The sequence below is a fragment of the Rhea americana genome, unplaced genomic scaffold, assembly GCF_003343005.1.
Source record: "Rhea americana isolate MKP2758 unplaced genomic scaffold, rheAme1 scaffold_348, whole genome shotgun sequence".
NCBI classification, from domain to species: domain Eukaryota; kingdom Metazoa; phylum Chordata; class Aves; order Rheiformes; family Rheidae; genus Rhea; species Rhea americana.
In genome coordinates, this window is record NW_028186477.1 from 102,680 (window position 1) to 121,991 (window position 19,312).

Genomic DNA, 19,312 nt, shown 5'->3' on the forward strand with positions numbered 1-19,312 from the left:
CACTTCCTGAGTTTACCTAGGATAATGTCATGGGAGGTAGTACCAAGTTAAGGGAGACAACATCCACTGCTCTCCCCTCATCTACCCAGCCAGTCTTTCCATCACAGGGAGCTATCAGATTGGATAAGCATGATTTCCCCTTTATCAATCCATGCTGACTTCTCCTGATCACCTTCTTGTCCTTCATGTGCTCAGAGATGACATCCAGGATGACCTATTCCATCATCTTTCTAGGTTTGGTGGTGACGGTGACTGGATTATAGTTTTCTGGGTCCTCCTTCCTCTCCTTTTTGAAGACTGGAGTGACATTCGCTTTCTTCCAGTCCTCAGGCACCTCTCYWGTTCTCCAGGACCTTTCCAAGATGATGGAGAGAGGCCTGGCAACAACATCCACCAGCTCCCTCAGCACTCACAGATGCATCCCATCAGGGTCCATCATTTGTGGGTGTGTAGTTTGATCTCTAACCTGATCCTCCTTGATCAAGGGAAAGTCTTCCTTTCTCCAGACTTTCTCTCTTGTCTCCAGGATCTGGAATTCCTGGGGGTTGCCTTTAGTAGTAAAGGCTGAAGCAAGGAAGGCATTCAGTAACTCTGCCTTCTCTGTATCCTTCGTCACCAGGCCACYCGCCCCATTCAGCATCGAGCCCACATCTTCCCTAGTCATCTTTTTGCTACTGATGTCTTTGAAGAAGCTTGACTTCTTAGTTATAGGGATGTACCACTCTTGAGCCTGGAGGAAGTGATGCTGAATATTAACCAGCTCTCTTGGACCACCCTTCCTTCTAGGGCTCTAATCCATGGGAAGAGGCCCAAGTCCACTCTGTCGAAGTCCAGGGTTGCAATCCTACTAATCCTACTTATTGCCTTGCTTCCTCCTTGCAGGGTCCTGAAATCCACCATCTCCTGGTCGCTGTAGCCAATGTTGCCCCCAATGAAGATGACGACAAGGGCACCTCTTCTGCCAAAATAGCAACATGTTGTAACTGAACTCTTGAAATTAGGATTAGAATGGAATTTTATAGTATGCTTCCCATATTTTTCATATAACAACAATCATGGCAGGCCTACAACAAGCCTGCAAAGCAATGGTCAGAAAGATAGCAAGAAGCATGCTCTTATTGAGGGAACAAGGGAAGCAATATTAAGTGGCAAGAGAAGAACGAGGTCAGAGGAATCTGTGTAAAGCAGCTTGCCTCTGCTGGACTCTCCCTCTTGTACTATTTTTTACTTGTGATGTTTGAAAATTCTGGCCTGGGTGCTTAGTCATGCCTGCAAGACACCTGGAGCGGAAACAAATCACTGCAACTCAGTAAGAACGGGGTTTAAAGGGTCAGTTTGCTCCTACCAAATACAAGTACAGAAGAGAAAAATATCGACTGATTGGAGAAAATAGCCAAACAACAACCTCTATTTTCAGGTTATGTAAAAAATGTGTAACTCTTTCTACGACTGATTTCTACGAYCGATATTCCACTAACCAATCTAGGGTTTGACATCTGAGGTAGTGCTTGTAAAATTTTATGCAAGTAATAATTGGCTCAGTAGCCTTGTAAGCAACTTAATAAATTATTAAGGTATTTAAATGGTGCTTTTCATGTCTTAAATTAATTCCTGTTCAAAAAATCTAAAAAGCCAAATAAAGGAGACAATCTATTTTAAAATGATGAATTTTAAAGCAAGAAATCCCACAAAATTTGTAATATGGTTGCTCACAACTTTGCAAATCTTTACAAAATTGCACAGATTGGGCCTAAACTGTTGAATAAGGAAAGGTTTCTCTATTTGAAAGAACGGCCAGAACATAATCTTGAGGGATCTYTTGTTTTCTGTCCCATTACTTCCCCTCATGATTTATTTATATAGATGTTAAGGTCAAAAGGATAATTACCACCATTCATCTGATTTGATGCATAATATGGGCTATGAAATTTAGCACAGTAATTTCTGAATCAAAGCCATACTTCTGACTGACCTCCAGCATACCATTCAGAAAATGACATAATCTGTCTTGCAGATTTAAGGTTTGGGGGAAGCCATCACATTCCTTACTAACTACAAACAACCTTATAATTTCTCATGCTGACCTCTACCTCCAGCTATCATATTCAGGAAAGATGATGGGACAAACAGCTAAGATAAAAATCACACAGGATAATTACGCAGGGAAAGGTGACACAAGCCAACACCAGCAGCGTGCAGATCATTAAAGCAGAGATTACAAGGACAAACCATTATCTTGTAACAGCTCAATTTAAAGCTGGTACAGGACAGGGAGGAATGACAGATAGCCAGCAAGGGCCTGGTAAAGTGCCTACAAATGTATAGCAGCGACAAAAGCTGTTTGAACATGTATGCTGCTATTAAGATCGTTAAAAGAAACCCAAAATTTTAAAGGGCTTAGGGAAGACAGAGTTCAGTAAGATCATTCTAAATGAATTAACTCTGTCTTGAGAGTGCTTTGAATGAGGAGAGCATATGTGTCTGATCCACACATCAGGAAAATTATACCAGCCATGTGGAATTGCAAACAGGGAAGACTCAAATGAAAATAAAAGCTATCAGCATGAACACTGAGATGAAGTGGGCTGACAAATCTCAGAGCAGACAACCATCAGGAAGCTAGAAAAAAAGTATAAGCAAAATGGAGTGAAAAAGAATTGAAGAAGAGATGAAGGATTTGAATGTGACGAGAAAAGTGACAGASAGCAAATCCAAGTACACGGTTAGAGTGCAACGCTCCGGATCTGCTCCGCCTGCGGGGTGCTGCTCGGGGCAGCCCTGCAACCCTTCTCTCTCCTCCTGGCACAGCGTTTTTATCACTGCTGCTCTGCTGGACCTCATAGGCCTGTGATGGCAGGTAGACTGCAATAACGTTATCGGGAATTCCATCATTAGCTGGAGGGAGGAAGAACAGGAATGACCAAGAACTATCACTTCAATGGCAGCATACACAGYAGACTGGAGAAACACTACTCGAGAAAGGAAGAAGCTACAGAAAAAATTAAAGTAGCTGATGTGAGAAGTGGTATAAAGGCAGACTAAAGCTTTCACAACAGGAACAGGTTAGAAGATATCATTAAAGCAGCATCAAGATTAAGCAGCTATCTTGCCCTAAGGCCTGATGTCTCAGTACCAMGAGGCACCTACTGCCAGCCAGAATGAGACTTCTGAGCGCAGGATCTGAAACCCCTTTGGAGTGCTGCATCTGCCCCACACCATCTGCATGCCAACAGCAAGAGAGAGAAAAACCCTTCATTTCTGGAGTCCAAAATGAAGATCTCCTTTATAATTTATTCATGTGCTTTCCTCTTGATCTTGAATCTTAAATTATAGTCATTTAAGAGTACTGAATAAATCTCCCTGACTATCCCCCTTGCTGATGCCGTTTGGACCATCTGAACATCACCAAACTCCCCTTTCTCTCACCTACTGCATCTTCCTCATAATCCATATTCCACAGATTCACTATTGCTCCCAAGGAATTTTAAATCACAGGTTAAAAAAAAAATACTGTCAGGCATCTAGGTATTAAAGTAGTAAAAACAAGCATTTAAACACACAGGATTTTTTGTTCTGAAATTGTTAGATTGTTACGCTCATTATGCTGACTCAGGTCCTCATCCTTCCTTCCTCTTTGCTGTTCTTTTCTCTGGCATCTTGTTGTAAGGTACTGTCAAATCTCCATTGTGCAAAGTTACATGTGGACTAGGATCTCCCTTATCTGGATAAGTAAAAAGATATTTTTATCTCTTTCCTAGAAAAAGTCTATTTTGGCATTATGCAGGCRTAGATATAAGGCATTGTGGGATGCACCACGGAGCACTGTCAAAACATGCTTAACCACCCCGGCTACTTCTAAAACAGCAAACTAGATAGCGCCAGCTGCCACAGTCTGCCCTCTTCAAAACACAGTGGCCACGTGCAAATTGCCTATTGAGAAGGATTTCTGGCCCGTGCTAACTTTCAAAATGCACCCATGGATTGTCTGAGTTACTGATAACTGGTCACAGTCAAAACCGTGCCAGGAAACATGACTGTGTTCCAGCGCTCAGGCTCATGCCCTGACACAGTTTTATGTACAGATGTAGCCCCAAACCAGCTCCAGCTCAGCACAATCCCCCKGGAGCCCAAATGAGCTTCGTTTAGGGTTTTATCTCTACACTGGGCCTCCCAGCGCACTGGATGTGACCTCCGTAACGGCTTGTTAGCTCTGGCCCTTCTTCAAAGCCCAGCTGCTGCTGTACTTCTGCACGGCGCTGTGCACAACCTGCTCAGCGCCTTCGGGCGCTGGGGGTGGTGTAGCTGCACCCAAGAACCAAATGCGGCAGAGGGGTCACGAGCCCGGAAGCCTCTGGGTCTCAGCCAGACTCCACCTGCTCAGGTGCTGCAGCATCACAATTTTCCAGTTTGGGGAACAAGATCGAATGCTTAAATTTTCTGTTTCATTTCAGACTCTGCAGTGAGGTGGCTACACTGCTTCCAGAGCTAATAAACCCTTCTGCACAAACACCCGGCTCTGTTCAGAGCAGACGAAGTAACTCAGAATCCATGGCATGGTTAATCTGCAACGTGGATAGAAATCACATATCATTTAGTGTTGTAAACTTATCGTGGCTGAAACTATGGGCCTAAGGTCTATGGCTAAAATGCTTCTAGGATGTCTAAATGTCACAAAGCTCTAAGAAACTAAGCATAAGAAAATGAAAGTACCACACCTGTGTCACAGAAAATTGGTAGATTTGACAAAAACAGTAGTTTCAGTCACTTTCAGGTGGAATTGGTGACTGGACAGCTAGAAGGAAATGTCAGAGAGATAAATGTGGACAGGGGACAGAGGAATAAAAAGGCACACTTGGAAATTGTCAGAAGATAAATTAAGCTAGCCAGCAAATAAAAGTTATTCTTGGTCAGACAGCTAAAAAACCCAAGGGACAGCATTAACRGCATAGATTCAGAATATATCAATGCAGAGCTGATGGCAGAGGAAAGTTTCCAGAGGTCCGATCAAACAGCTGGAAACTACCTTGTCATGCATACATTTGCAAACCCACAGAAGGACACAAGTCAAGGGGATAATCAGTGGTACTGGTGGTAGCAAAGTTAAAGAAGGACAAACAAAAATAAAGGCAGAAGGAGTATGAAGGACTACCAAGAGCAGATAATCAGTGATTTTAGGAACTCTTTATGAAATGCAGAGGGGAGCAGAAGACTGAAAAAGATCCAAATTAGAGTTAGTGGAAAGAAAACATCTTAGGAAAAAAGAGGTTTTTTGAATATTGTACAGGCAGACAACATCATACGCTTTTCAAATACAAATACAGTGAATGCTTTTACAGGCTAGGTTAAAGGATTTCTATTTTAAATGCCCTTCTCAGTCTAAGGGAGAAACTTTTACCTCTCTGAATGTGCATTACTGTAGGCTTCTTAATATGAGTTAGTTGTCTGCACTCTCGTAACGGTCAATGGGAAACAAGCAGGTGCCATTAAAGAGTGCTCTTATCTTACATGGGACATCTAAATCAGACCTGTTGTATCACACTCTAGAGGTGTTTATTTGGCCCCATGAACTATGCAGGGAGCCTACTGTGACTTGTTCAGGAGGAAATGTCTCCACTGCAGGCCACTGAACAGTTGAGATGATTCTCACTCTTACATACTGATGGAGTCTACAATGGCAATGTACTTGCACAAAAGTCRTTTAGGAATCAAGAGAATGTTCTTTCCCTCCTCTCACATACTACATATATTTACAAGAGTAAAATACAATGCATTTAATTTCAGACTTRGGTCTGCAGTGTAAGAAACATCGCATAGCCTACAGACTTACCCTGGCTGCTGAGAACATAAATGATGTAGGAGGGTGTTTAAAGAGAATCATAAATGTCATTAACCTAGCTGAGGACTGGTGGTCTTTTGAAACAGAATTACCAAAAAAAAGATAATGCATATTGCTCACAACAGAAAGAAAAAAAAACTATTTCTGAAGTCTTTTTAAAATAAATTAGCTAGAACAAATAATATATATAACAGGTTTGACCTTGTCCTACAAAAGAGACACAACCATCTCCACTTATTTAGAAAGGCTTCTTGGCTGTAGAAATAAGAGAAATTCTGTGTGTTGTTGTATCACAGGTAGCAAATATAAGGAGAGTTTGTATAGGCAGAGTTTCATGAAAATTTTCCCTTTCTGACTGTCTCAAAAAATGTAAGGAACATTTGTCTCCACATCTGATACAACTTTATCAAATCGCTATTACAACAATGGGCTTTTCTTAATCTGAAAATTTACATTTCAAAAGATGTAAAAATACCATAATTGAAGTGTTAAGTACTGGGTCGTAAAATAATTTCAAAGCTGAGATTGACCATAGCTATTCTTCAGTTGTCAAAACTTCCTGCTTCCTAGAAAAAACTTTCCCTCATTCTGCCTATAGTATTTTACAGACTACAGAAAGCACCTTGCCTCTTGCAAAATACAGTTACAGCAATTCTGGTGTCTGAAGTGTTCACTGCCACTCTGGATACCTTCCTATTGAATGCAGAGGATGAGGAGACCGGAAACGATGAAGTCCTCTGTGACTAACCGAGCATTGACTGAAGAGCAGCATTTCACGATGGAATTTTTGTTGTGTTTGTTTTTCAATTTTTAGTTTATAAAAGAAGTTAGCTCAGGCATTAAAAAACCTGTCATTCAGCTCAGTCTTATTCCCAACAAAACAGCTGTCAAATTGAGGTTATTTTCATATTTTTAACAGAAGAAAATAACAAATCAGAAATTTCCTTTTCTGCTCTGCAGTGTTCACTGCACCTTGGGGGAGTTAAAAGGCTTTGTGCACACTAGGAGCAGAGCTCATCTCCTTCCTCCCTTCTGGCATTWCCTGTGCAAAGGAACGGATGCAACCTTCACAACGATGTGGCATAACAACAAACAAACACGGAAACAGATTGGCCCTTCTTCACCCATGAGATGCAACAGAGATTGCCTACGCTACCTCCAGGAGCCAAAGCAGCATCCCGGTTTCATGGGGTGAGAGCAGGGTGCAAGCTGGAAGAGCCGCTCCTACAGCGAGAGGGGAGGTTCAGCCTCTCCACCAGCGGAACCAGCCTAGCAGCATACACACTGGCTTTACTTTTCTTGCCCTGGGGCAAGAGCAAGCCTGTCAGCCCGGAGAAGCCTTGGCACACTCCGAGCTCCTCGCCAGCTCTAACGGCAGGGAAGTCAGCGCTCCAAGCAGAGGCTTATTTGCCTCCTAGAGAGACCCAGACTTCCCACGGGTGCATCTGCGACAAACGCATTAAAACTGGAACGAGGCAGGTTTTCTCAAATAGTTTAGTACAATTCACAGCTGTGGCTAAATCCCTTCTCTTACTAAAAATATTATTCAGAAGTACAGGAAAAAGATTTTTTAAGACTATATACACTAATCAATATGGACTTCCACTGAGAGACTAAGTTAGTTCTATCTACAGGAAGCCCCATAAACAGTAACTTCTTAATTATATGTGAATGTTATTAAAAATTGCAGAAGTGGTTTTCTTTTTCTAATAAAATCATGTACAGGTATTCATTTATTATTCTTTCCAATTTTGCCCTCAAATAAATTGATCTAGATTTGCCCCATCTTTGGGGGAAAAGAATGGAAAGAAAAACAAAAAAACCCTCCACTTGTATAAGCCTACTGTTGACAAGCTGGAATACATTGGCAGGACAGAAGAAAGCTTGATGAAGGTATAAACAATTTTAAAATGCTCTTCAGAAGGGAAACATTTAGATAAGCAACCTCCATTTATTCCTATTATAATATCACTACTATAGAAGTCAGATAGTTCCTAAAATTGACTGTATTTTATATTCCTTGAGTAAATTATGGTTGTAAATGTTAGAAGTTCTGTGTTTACCTGATTGTGGACATAAAAGTCATCCCAAAAACAGGAAGGATAAGCCTCAACCTGTCTTAGCATGTACTCAATGCTGAAAAACTGAAAGAGCATCAGCAAAGCACAATTGCATTTATTAGAAATATAATTCTGCCTCCCCAAAAGAAGTCAAGCCACTGAAATGGCTTGATGAACAGTCTGATCAGCTTCAGCGCATAAAAATACAGATGAGAACCATATTCAGTTCTCACAAAGAAATCTTGGTGACCCTGCAATTTTTATTTCATGCTGTAGAGATTTGACAGTGCCTCCAGCCAGGAAACTGAGGCCCACAATTTTAGTCAGCGATGATCTTTTACATTATGGATTAATCTAGAGCAATAATAAATCTTGGAGAAAACATTTTAATCAGACATCTGTGAATTGACCAAATAGAAATATAAGAAAATTTCAAAGGAAAAAAGTCTGCTCTCTTGCCCTAACTCACTCTACTGCTAACTATTGACACCTGTTCATTCTCCCAGTTTAAAGGGGGATACAAAGACAACACAGACAAATGCTTCTATAACCCTGATAAACCAGATGATCTATGAATCAATAATGCTTTAATATAGCCAGTGGTTCAATCAATGTATTAAAAAAGTCTCAAAATATTTGGAAATATTATACTGTGTATGGATGGGCATACAGCTCATTTAAGCAGCAGCAAATACTGAGTCATTATGAAGCTGAGGTGAAAGCCAAGTATTTTAGCTTTCTTGCTTACTACTAAATCCACAGATTCTTTAACTATCTAGTTTGACTGGATATATACAGAGGTTGTATAGTTACTGGATCTGCAAATGCCCTTCTATGCAAGGCTAAAAAAACCCCCTGCTCTTGGATGTATTTCCATATATAAATATTTGTAATCCAGTGATCACATCACATCTCTATCTTCCTTAATAAATGTAAGAGATAATGCTCCTTTAGCATCACATTTCCAGCTTTTAGGTATTTCTATAGCCCTCTTTTAAAAAATTCTGCAGTATTTCCATACCCTTTTTGAAATGTGTGTGCTTGACTTGAGCCAAAGTTTTAGCAGTATCAAGTAAAACCTGTTAAGCAGCATTTCTTTAGTATGTGTGGACACAGGGCCTGATTAAGATAATCTGAGCTACTTTAGGTGTACTTTTCAGTGCAACTAATTCAGCAATGCTAGCAGGCAAGCCTTGCAGGGATGGAATCTGTTCGGATCGTACAAATGCTATGATCTGAAATGGTCTTAAGTGATCATTTCTTTTCGATCCTCAGCTGAACAGAGGATTTCTGATGAAGACCTGCATTTCCCCTTAAGATGTGTATAAAACCAAACAAATCTTGATTAGACTTGGAAAGGTGTATGTAGCTACCACAACTACATTTTTTGCAAAGAACAAAGGCACTAAGCAGAGTCTGAATGACAATACCTTTTAATAGATGTGATTGGGTCCCACTGCGAGCCTCAGGTACATCCCCATGGGCTTGTTGAGTGGTTATGTAGAAGTGTGCGTTCTGCAAGCTGAGAGCCTGAAGAGCTGGAATGATGGAGGCAAACATTACTACCTGAACTTCAGGCAGTGTGCGCATTCCCCCCAGGTCCAGGAAAAGATAAATACCCCATTCCTTCTTTGGAACAAGCAAGTATAGAGATAAGATACTCTTCCCATGAATTCTTGCAGAATCTCCTAGATGAAGTAAACTTTTATAATAGATTTCTGAAAGTGGGATCCTTGAAGAGGGATGAGCCAGGACTTTGGTAAGAGGCAGGCATTAAAATGGGTATGGTGATCACAGATGACGACATGTACCATGTATTTGCTGGCTGTGAGTTCTCATGGTGYCTGACAGAAGCTGATGTTTGAAATCAAGATTATTTCTGACTTTCTAAAGATGGGTTCTGGATTGTTTCAGGGGCACTCCTGCAAGTGTCTTGCCTTTCAGAAAAGACAGGCTGTTGACAAAGCACAAAAGTAACAATCATTTCATGGATCATGAGGTAGTTTCTTCAATGTTTATTCCAGCTTCTTTTCTTAGCCTTTGCTGGGGACAGTATCTGCTCCACAGAGATCTTCATCTCAAACTACCTCAGTGTAGCCCTTCAGTCATGGAGGGAAAGGCATATTTATGAGAGTGCTGAAATGTTCTATGTTSCAAACTTTTACATGGGAAGTCAGCTGTAGTTATTTGCATCTGTTTCAAAACAATGCTTGCAATAAACTGCTATGTTATATGGTAGTGCTGTGGCCAAGAATCTACCAAAATATCTGTAGTCAGCTGAGGTGTAACATCATCTTCTTGATGGTTTCACTCAGTTCCCTTCTACAGATGCATGGGACCTGAGTTAGCAAATGATATCCACTCTCACCAGGAATTTTTAAAACAAGTCTTGGTATTTCACAATTTCAGGGTATGTAGAAGCAGATGAACAAGCCATATGTCCAAACAGGCCTGAYTTCTTAGAGTCATTATTTCTGAAATATCTTTGGTCAACCAGATCTTGTCTTCAACAATAGACGGCAAAAGAGACTTTGCTTCTTCATGAATAAAAAATGTTCTAACSCAAAGAAAGAGCCCTGTTATTGATCTTAGCACGTGCATATAAGTCAAAATATTAATCTTGATAGTAGTGAATTACAAGAACTGTTGAACAGCTATTTATGTTCTCTTTGATCACAGTAATTTCTGTATGCAGTGCTTCTGAGATTCTTCGGACCAAATCCATATTGGTCCACATTCATGCCCAGAGATCCATATCCATGTCATCAGAGAAGACAAAAGATTCCTTTAGTGCCTTTGGAACTGTCTCTGCCCATGAGAGGTGTGAGCATCCTTTTTGTTATTTGCACGAACAGAAGAATATGGGACTGGAGCACCAAAGTGGRCTCAGATTTGACTGTTGTATGTGGTTCTGGTCATCTCACATCAAACAGAAATGCTGAAAGAAGAGGTACTGAGAAGGACAAGATGTGCGATATGAGTTACAGATTACCTTCTGTGCAGGGACAGATTAAGTAGACTAAGACTCTCAAGCTAGAAATAGGTGGGATAAACATATACAATCTCCAGTAGCACAAAAAAGGTGAACAGGTGAATTTTAAAACAAAAAAGGATTCTTACACATCTCATAACCAAATTGTAGAAACCACTACTGTTGAATGCTGTGGATACTGGAATTACGAATCAGTGGTTTCTATATATACTGCAGCTCTAGAAGTGAACCGATGATTGCTGCAGGACGGAAAGTAAACCAAGAGCAAAACTGCTTTAGGAATGACTTACTGCTTATAATCTTATCTAGACACCTTACATCACATGGGAGAGGGTACAGTAGGCTAGATGAACCTTGATCAGTGCAAGTATGAAATTATTGTATCTTTAAAACCCCTGCTAATGTAGAAGTCTTGTCATAAACAATATTCTTTATAAGYTAATTAAGCTGAAACAAAGCTGTTGATCTAGATGCTATTCCACTTTTCCTTAGTGCAACAGTGTATTATAAGGTCTATATGGCCAAGAAAACAAGTTCAAAGGCCAGGTTGTAGTAGCCAGTCCTTTTCTAGTCTTGGATTACTGCTTGATACAGTATTTTTTTAGCTCTTCATATTGAGGGGGTCCCTTTCTCAAATTAAGGGGACAGGTAGGCTGCACCCTACCCACAGAAGAACAGAAGCATAGCTGCAGATGATGATGTGAAAGACATATCCTGAATGAGTTCCTGGATGCTGAAAAGAAAAAAAGTGTTTCCTTAATTAAAGTGTACTTGAGGATCAGTATTGGTACTTGGCAATAAAGCTGATCTGGGTTTCATCTTTTCATTTGCTTTTTTACTAATAAAATATTTGTTCACGTATGTTTGAACTGAAGTGGCAGCTGGAGAGCTTATCCGTGGAGGATTGCTTCACTTCCTCCATCTGAGACGACCCTGCAGAATATTCAGTGCTAGGCTCACATGCCATGTGAGTCTGTCTTCTGGTATTGTGCAAAGCAAGAAACACAGAAATACTTGCCTTGGACAGTCTTGACTCAAGGTTGACTCGGGTCCTCTTCTTCCAGGTCAGACCTGATTTTTATACAAAATGCACTAAACATAATTTAAGAAGGAAAGAAATCTCTGAATGGAAGGAAGCAGCACAATGAATGGTTACTGGGGCTACACGATTCCATGGGACAAAAAGGCAGCTGCTAAGCCCACTGACAGCACCGAAACTAATCACATGCTGGGAAGAGGTGAAACACTAATGAGYTAGAATGTGACGAGATGGCAGTAGTATCAGGAAGCTCTCCCTACCAGACAAGTGAGATAATCTTGATGACTGTGGAATTAGTTGTTTTTTAAATGTGAACTGTCCAGTTTGGACTTAAAACTATGGGAGCATTTAGTTAAGYAAAGAAGTAGAAAGTAAGAAACAACTGGCTGGTTAATCACTACCCAAGTTAATCGTTGTCCATGAGTCAGGACTGAAAGACGGTTATACCATTTCACTAAGACCTTTTACACAAGAGGACGAAGAGGTGCAGGAGAACCTCCTGGACACTGCTACTCAGGAAATACATCAAGTTTGTTTGCACGGAGGATACGCATGCCTAAAGCAGGGTCTTCTCTGCTACACATCTGAAGACAAGTGTGTTTGCACTACAGTGAACAGACTCTGACCCTTAATAAAGGCTAAAAGCGGGAGCAATGCTGGAGCAAATCCAGTAAATGAGAAAATGTCATGGGTCATGCTGCTGTAAAGACTGCCTACATGAATTCTCTGTAAAGCACAGACTTCGGGAAATGTTGGCTCTCTCAGCCTCTCCACTCCTAATTCAGGTGCATTTGAAGCAATATAGTGCACTGCGTAACGTGTAGAGTTTATAGACACCACTTTAAATAATTTATAGGCAGATTTTGAAATAATTTTAACATAGCCAGTTTCAAAAATACATATACAACTGACTTGTTTTGTCTTGGAAAGTAGAAGGAAAGTATTTGGGTCTTTGCATATTTTTGTTTGAAGGACTGCTGCTGAAAATGAGAGATTTTGCTTGTTTCTTTAATACCTCTTGTCAATAAAATATAAGAAAATCTTTTTAAGTTCAGTTTCTCACTCCCTGCAGAGAAATCTAATTAATATACAGCTTTGGACAAGTAAAGACTCCAGCGAACCACCTTTTTATTTTCCCTAGCAAATCATAACATGAAAGAAAAATGCAAATTCATGATCCAACTAGTTTTTGGTATATTGACTTACATACATCTATGCCATAATTTACGTAAATAAAAGGAAGTGGAAGTCCAAATTCAACTCAAATTTAAAATGCATCTAATACACATGCCCAACTCGAAAGAACTTAGGCAGCTAAACCCCGCTCAGTGTGGAGAACAGGCATCAAAAAGGGCAATGAAGCACATTCATTATCTGAAATGTCTGAAGTAGAATCAGAATCACTACTGAAGGCTTTGTAAGCAGAGGAGCCTATGATACAACAAGACCAGCCTTTCTCAGAACAGCTTTAGAAGTAATGCTCTATTAAAAAACAACAAAAATCTGTTCAGCACCATTTAAATATTTCTTCAGTCACACTTATATAATAAGGTATACTCCAGTAAAAGAAAACCATTCTTCAGAGACAACAAAAGAAGCTCTGCAACCAAGTCTTCTGAGTACTGCATATGTACTTTGAAGTGCCAGTGGAATCTGAAATATATTAGAAGAGCCCTAGCGATACAAAATCTGTACTCTGTTTTATTATTATTATTATTATTATTTAACTCTCACAGAAAGAAGCAATAAATACTGCAAGGTATACATACCTTTTTGTTGGTGTAGGTGCTCCAGAGGACATGTGGGTCACCATGGTGTCGTTCATGTTAGTCAGAGGTCGAGGAGGACTAAAACAGAAATGTTTCTTCCAGTTAGTGATTTAAAAAAAAAAAAACAAAAAGAAAAAAGAAAAACAATAATTGGGAAAAGGACATTATTGTTCTCTGTAACAACATTAGGTCAAAGAGCAACAGCAGAAAATGCTTTGTACACCGGTTTTTAAAGAGCTTGGTCTACTGTGTTCAAATTACTTTTCAGAAATCAAGTGTTACATTAAAATGAAGATAAAAATCAACATTTACGATTATATAACTGACCTTTAGTATTGTTTATTAATTCAAACATTTCAAATTAGGGGGATTATTTTATCTATTGTAAGAAGTAATCATATATACAATGATCGCATATACTATCTGTTTGGTTTTTATTTTTTAACGAGTTAATTTAAAGTCAGTTGGAAGATTCAAATTGATAGGGTCTAGAGTTCTTTAATATCCTCAAAGACAAAACCATGGAARAGTGTTTCTGTTATTTGTATTTTTAAAACCCTGAAAGTTTTCCAAACGCTACAACGATGTGGGCCACCCATGCTCTGTGAGCATGTGGCTGCTAGGGAGTGGGAGGAATYGAGCAGCCCGTTCCCTGGACATGGCCCCACCAGCTCTCCCCAGGAACCCCAGTCACTGAGAGAGATGCAATACCAGAGGAGCTGTTATCACAGAATCAATATTTGCCTACATTTCTCTCTAGTGATACCCAAACTCAGCTATCACCCTTTAGAATAAGATTTTCAAAAATGCAAAAGTTATAACATAGAATCATAGAATCAGTGAGGTTGGAAGGGACCTCTGGAGATCATCTAGTCCAACCTCCCTGCTCAAGTAGGGTCACCTACAGAACATTTCCAAGGATTGTGTCCAGGAAGGCTTTGAATATCTCCAGAGAAGGAGACTCCACAACCTCTCTGGGCAACCTGTTACGTGCACAGATAAAAGCTCATTTTCCACGTTAAACAAAATATGACTTGTACCTCAACAGGAAAAACTGTCACATGCTTTCCTGCACATCTTTTTGTAAAATTCATCCCTAAAACTTTTAGTCTTTTGTATTTGCCGTCATGTTATCATTCAGTTATGGTTAGGCTTACCGTAGATACTAACTTTTGTAAACTTCAGTTTTATACAATACAATAGTGAAGATTACATTTGACCCAGCAGAGGTTATGCAGTTTTTGGCTTTGTTGACATTCCTAATATCAGCTGCAAAGAGCCTGCTTCTGTTTTAGATATATGAATGTTAGAAATTGGCTTAATGCTAAAAGTAGCTTATTTCATTGAATAGCTTCCAGGACCCACTAATCTGGAAAATCAAACACAACTATAAAAAAAATCACCTAGATATCAAACATATAAAATCACAAAGAACATCCTGTGTATGACCTGCAGTACTTTTTTTTTTTTTTTTTCATTTAGGATTTGAGCGCAAATGTTTTGGACTGCTCAATCCTTGTCCAGAAATAATTATGCCGTCTGTTTCAATAGTCCTGTTGTTCTAAACATAATGTTATACCAAGAAACGATTTGGTCGTATGATATTTACTGAACGTGCTATTTTGGGAAGGGAGCTTATTACTGTACAAAAAACCAGAAATGCAATTATAATGCACCGGAAATCTTATTAACCTGACAGAAGCGATACATTGTAGAACATTCGGAAGGTTAATTTTGTTAGTATACAGTCTATTAAAAATAGTTCAATAACAGTGCTTTCTATCTGCCCTTTTATCTCCCTGTTTATTTCTTCTTGACTGAGTATCAAGAACACAGTTTGCATCTACAATAGAAAGCTTTCCTTCTTTCCCATAGATTTTCTTATCAACTTTGCATTCTCCTGCACACTATAAAATACTGTATGTAGCTGCAAGAAAAATACTTAAAACAGCAAGAAGTCTTTTCAACCAAAACTATGTATTATTCAGCAACAAACACTGCTTCATAATTTCTTTGTGCGTTAGTAATGAAGCAGGCTGTTTTTTACTTTGACCTGGAAAAACAGTTTCCTTAAACACTGTGCTTTCAGACACAGTAAACACCACTTCAGTATTAATAATAATTGTGGAGTAAGTGAAAATAACCATATGGTATTACATTTCAGTGGAAGCTATAAGGCAAGCTCACAGCAAATTATTTCTGAGACATCAAAGATCAGATTCCAGTGCAATGCCAGCCTTTAATGAACATATACTGTGTATATGAAACAGAATCAAGAATAGTTGAGGTTGGAAGAAACCTCTGGAAATCATCCAGTCCAACCACCTSGCTTAGAGCAAGGTCAACTAGGAAAGGTCAACCTCTCTGGAGCCTGGTCCAGGGCTGGTTCAGGGCTCCGTCAACCTCACAGTAAAGAAGTTTTTCCTCATGTTAAGAYAGACCTTCCTGCATTTCAGTTTGTGCCTGTTGCCTCTTGTCCTCTCACTGGGCACCACTGAAAAGAGTCTGGCCTCATCCTCTTGATACCCTCCCTTCAGGTAGTTATACACATTGATAAGATTCCCTCTCTGTCTTCTCTTCTCCAGGCTAAACAGGCCTAGTTCTCATAGAATCAGTAAGGTTGGACGGGCCTTCTGGAGATCATCAAGTCCAACCCCCCTGCTCAGCAAGGTCACCTAGAGTGCGTTAGACAGGATTGCATCCAGGTGGGCTTTGAATATCTCCAGCCATTCCTCATACGAGAGATGCTCCAGTCTCTTCATCATCTTAGTGGCTCTTTGCTGGACTTTCTCCAGTAGCTCCATGTATCTCTCTCATACTGGCGAACCCAGCACTGGACCCACATTCCAGATGCAGCCTCACCAGGGCTGAGTGGAAGGGAAGGATCACCTCCCTCCACTGGCTGGCAATGCTCTTCCTTGGCCACCTTTGCCACAAGGGCACATTGCTGGCTCACAGTCAACATGTTGTCCACCAGCACCCCCAGGAGCTTCTTGGCAGAGCTGCTTTCCAGCAGGTCAGCCCCCAGCCCGTACTGGTGCATGGGGTTATTCCTGCCTAGGTGCAGGACCCTGCACTTCCCTTTGTTGAACTCATGAGGTTCCTCTCTGCCCATGTCTGCAGCCTGTCAAGGTCCAGCTAAAGCTACTAACAGACTGCAGCTAATAGAGGCAGCGAACAGACACAGCAGTTCRCACAGAAGAGTGCAAGAAGGCATCTTCGCTTCCAACCCTAGAAGTGTACACTTCCTCAGATACGGWCATGACACACCGCAAAGCACACTGCCGTTGCTGCTGGAGTCGCTGCAGCAGCTGTGTCAGAAGCTTTGACCCAGACAGACCCTCTGACAGCAGATGCAGCTCTATGGGTCTCAGGCTGCAGAGAGCACTGGGGGCCCCTCCAGAAGGTCTGGCTGACGGTCAGCTCTGCCGTGCTGCTGTCCACGAGTTGCGTCGTCACGTAAAGGAGTTACGGGAGGACGTCAGGAGGCCACGAAGCRTCCGTGGAGATGAGCAGGAGATAGACAGGGCACCTTCAGAGACCGTCCTGCTCCAGCAGTCCCAACCCCCTGCAGCAGCGGACCTGCCGGAGGGCTCTGTGCCGAGGGAAACGGTGCATCGTAACAGCGTGGACGAAGGCTGGAGCGCGGCCGCTTCTCGTGGCAGGGGAGAGACCCTTCCTCCTCCTGAAGACTTGCAGTTGAGGAACAGGTTTACTGCTCTCCAGGCTCAGGAGGAGCTGGGCACGGCTTCACGGGAAGCACCTGAGCAGACAGACCCTGTGCCTCGCGGGAACACCCCGAAGAAGCGGCGAGTGATTGCTGTGGGTGGCTCCACGCTGCGGGGGACGGAGGCACCTGTCTGCCCGCCTGACYGCTCGTCTAGAGAGGTCTGCTGCCCGCCGGCGGCTCRAAAGACTGCCAAGGCTTGCCCACGCGTCAGACTGTTTCCCTCCGCTGCTCTTTCATACGGGTGCTAACGATACCAAGGGCAAAGTGGAAACCATCAAASGGGATGTCAGAGGCTGGGGGTGGTGGACGAGGGTCTGGGAGCCCAGCCTCAACGCYGCCAAGGAGGGGGAAGGATGGGAGAAGGAGGAGACGGATTTTCCAGGTTAACAACTGGCYRCRCYGCTGGTGTCGGCRACAGRGWWTTGGCTYAKATGACCATGGGACCAGCCTGATAAGGAGGGCTTTAAACTAGGAAAGATGAGCGAAGGGGACAGACATAGAGACAGGGGAGCCAGCAAAACACGGCTCAAGTCGGGATGCCTCCAGCAGGTGCATGCAGCTGGGGCAGYGCGTATGGGACGTGGCTAAGGGGGATCCTCTCCTCTCGCACCCCTCCTGGGAAACCTGCAACCTCGGTCACCTCTCTGAAACGCCTGTCCRCCAACGCATGCAGCAYGGGGAATAAACRGGAGGAACTGGAGATCCATGTGTGGTCGGAGGGCCATGAYCTCCTTGCARTTRCTGGGACAAGGTGGATAGCTCCCATGACTGGAATGCTGCCATGGATGGCTATGTGCTTTTTAGGAGAGACAGGCCAGGAAGGCGAGGTGGTGGAGTTGCTCTCTATGTGAGAGAGCAGCTGGAATGTATTGAGCTCTGTCTAAGGGTAGATGAAGAACCAGGTGAGAGTTTCAGGCTAACATGGGTGACACTGTTGTGGGTGTTTACCAAGGCCACCTGACAGGGAGAGGAAKTCGATGAGGCCTTCTATAGACAGGTGGAAGTAGCCTCACCATCAAAGGCCATGGTTCCTATGGGGGACTTCAGTCACCCTGCTATCTGTTGGAAGGACAACACAGCAAGGCACAAACAGTCCAGGAGGCTCCTGCAGAGCATCGATGATAACTTTTTGACACAGGTAGTGGAAGAACCAATGAGGAGAGGTATGCTGCTGGACCTTGTACTAACCAAGAAAGAACTGGTTGGAGATGTGAAGGTTGGGGGCAGTCTTGGCTGCAGTCTTGGCTGCAGTGGGATGGTGGAGTTCAGGATCCTGCAAGGAGGAAGTAAGGGAATAAGTAGGATAGCAACCCTGGACCTCAGGAGAGCAGACTTTGGCCTCTTCAGGGAGCTCCCTGGAGGAATCCCAAGGGTAGTTTCAGGTTAGGTGGTAAACACTGCCAGTTCTTTTTGAATGGGCACAACAATCTCCAAAAGTGGCACCATCATAAGCTCCAATGAGCTCCAAGAGGAAGCTGGTAACCTATGTTGTAGGAAGTATTTTACAAAAAAAAACTTGTATGTTAGAAGAGAAGCCCTATGGTGACTTATGCTGGATGCTTCCTAGCACAGAAGAGTACATTGAGGAGAGTACTGCAAACACAGAATGATAGAATCCGTAAGGTTGGAAGGGACCTCTGGAGATCACCCAGTCCAACCCCCCTTGCTCAAGCAGGGTCACCTAGAGCATGGCAGACAGGGTTGCATCCAGGCGGGCCTTGAAGATCTCCASAGAAGGAGACTCCACARCCTCTCTGGGCAGCCTGCTCCAGTGCTCCGTCACTCTCACAGGGAAGAAATTCCCCCTCACGGTCAGGCAGAACTTCCTGTGCTTCAACGTCTGCCCATTGCCTCTTGTCCTGTCACACGGGACAACTGAAAAGAGT

At 42.2% G+C, this 19,312-nt stretch overlaps 1 protein-coding gene across 4 annotated transcripts in view; it reads right to left on the minus strand.

Moving 5' to 3' along the window:
- The window catches only part of DTNB (dystrobrevin beta), a 217,076-nt gene that overhangs the window by 94,454 nt on the left and 103,310 nt on the right, over positions 1–19,312 (minus strand). For all 4 annotated transcript variants that reach the window (XM_085311723.1, XM_085311722.1, XM_085311721.1 and 1 more), the window contains exon 11: positions 13,697–13,774. In XM_085311723.1, coding sequence (XP_085167849.1) covers positions 13,697–13,774 — 78 coding nt within the window. The remainder of the gene's footprint in view (positions 1–13,696; positions 13,775–19,312) is intronic.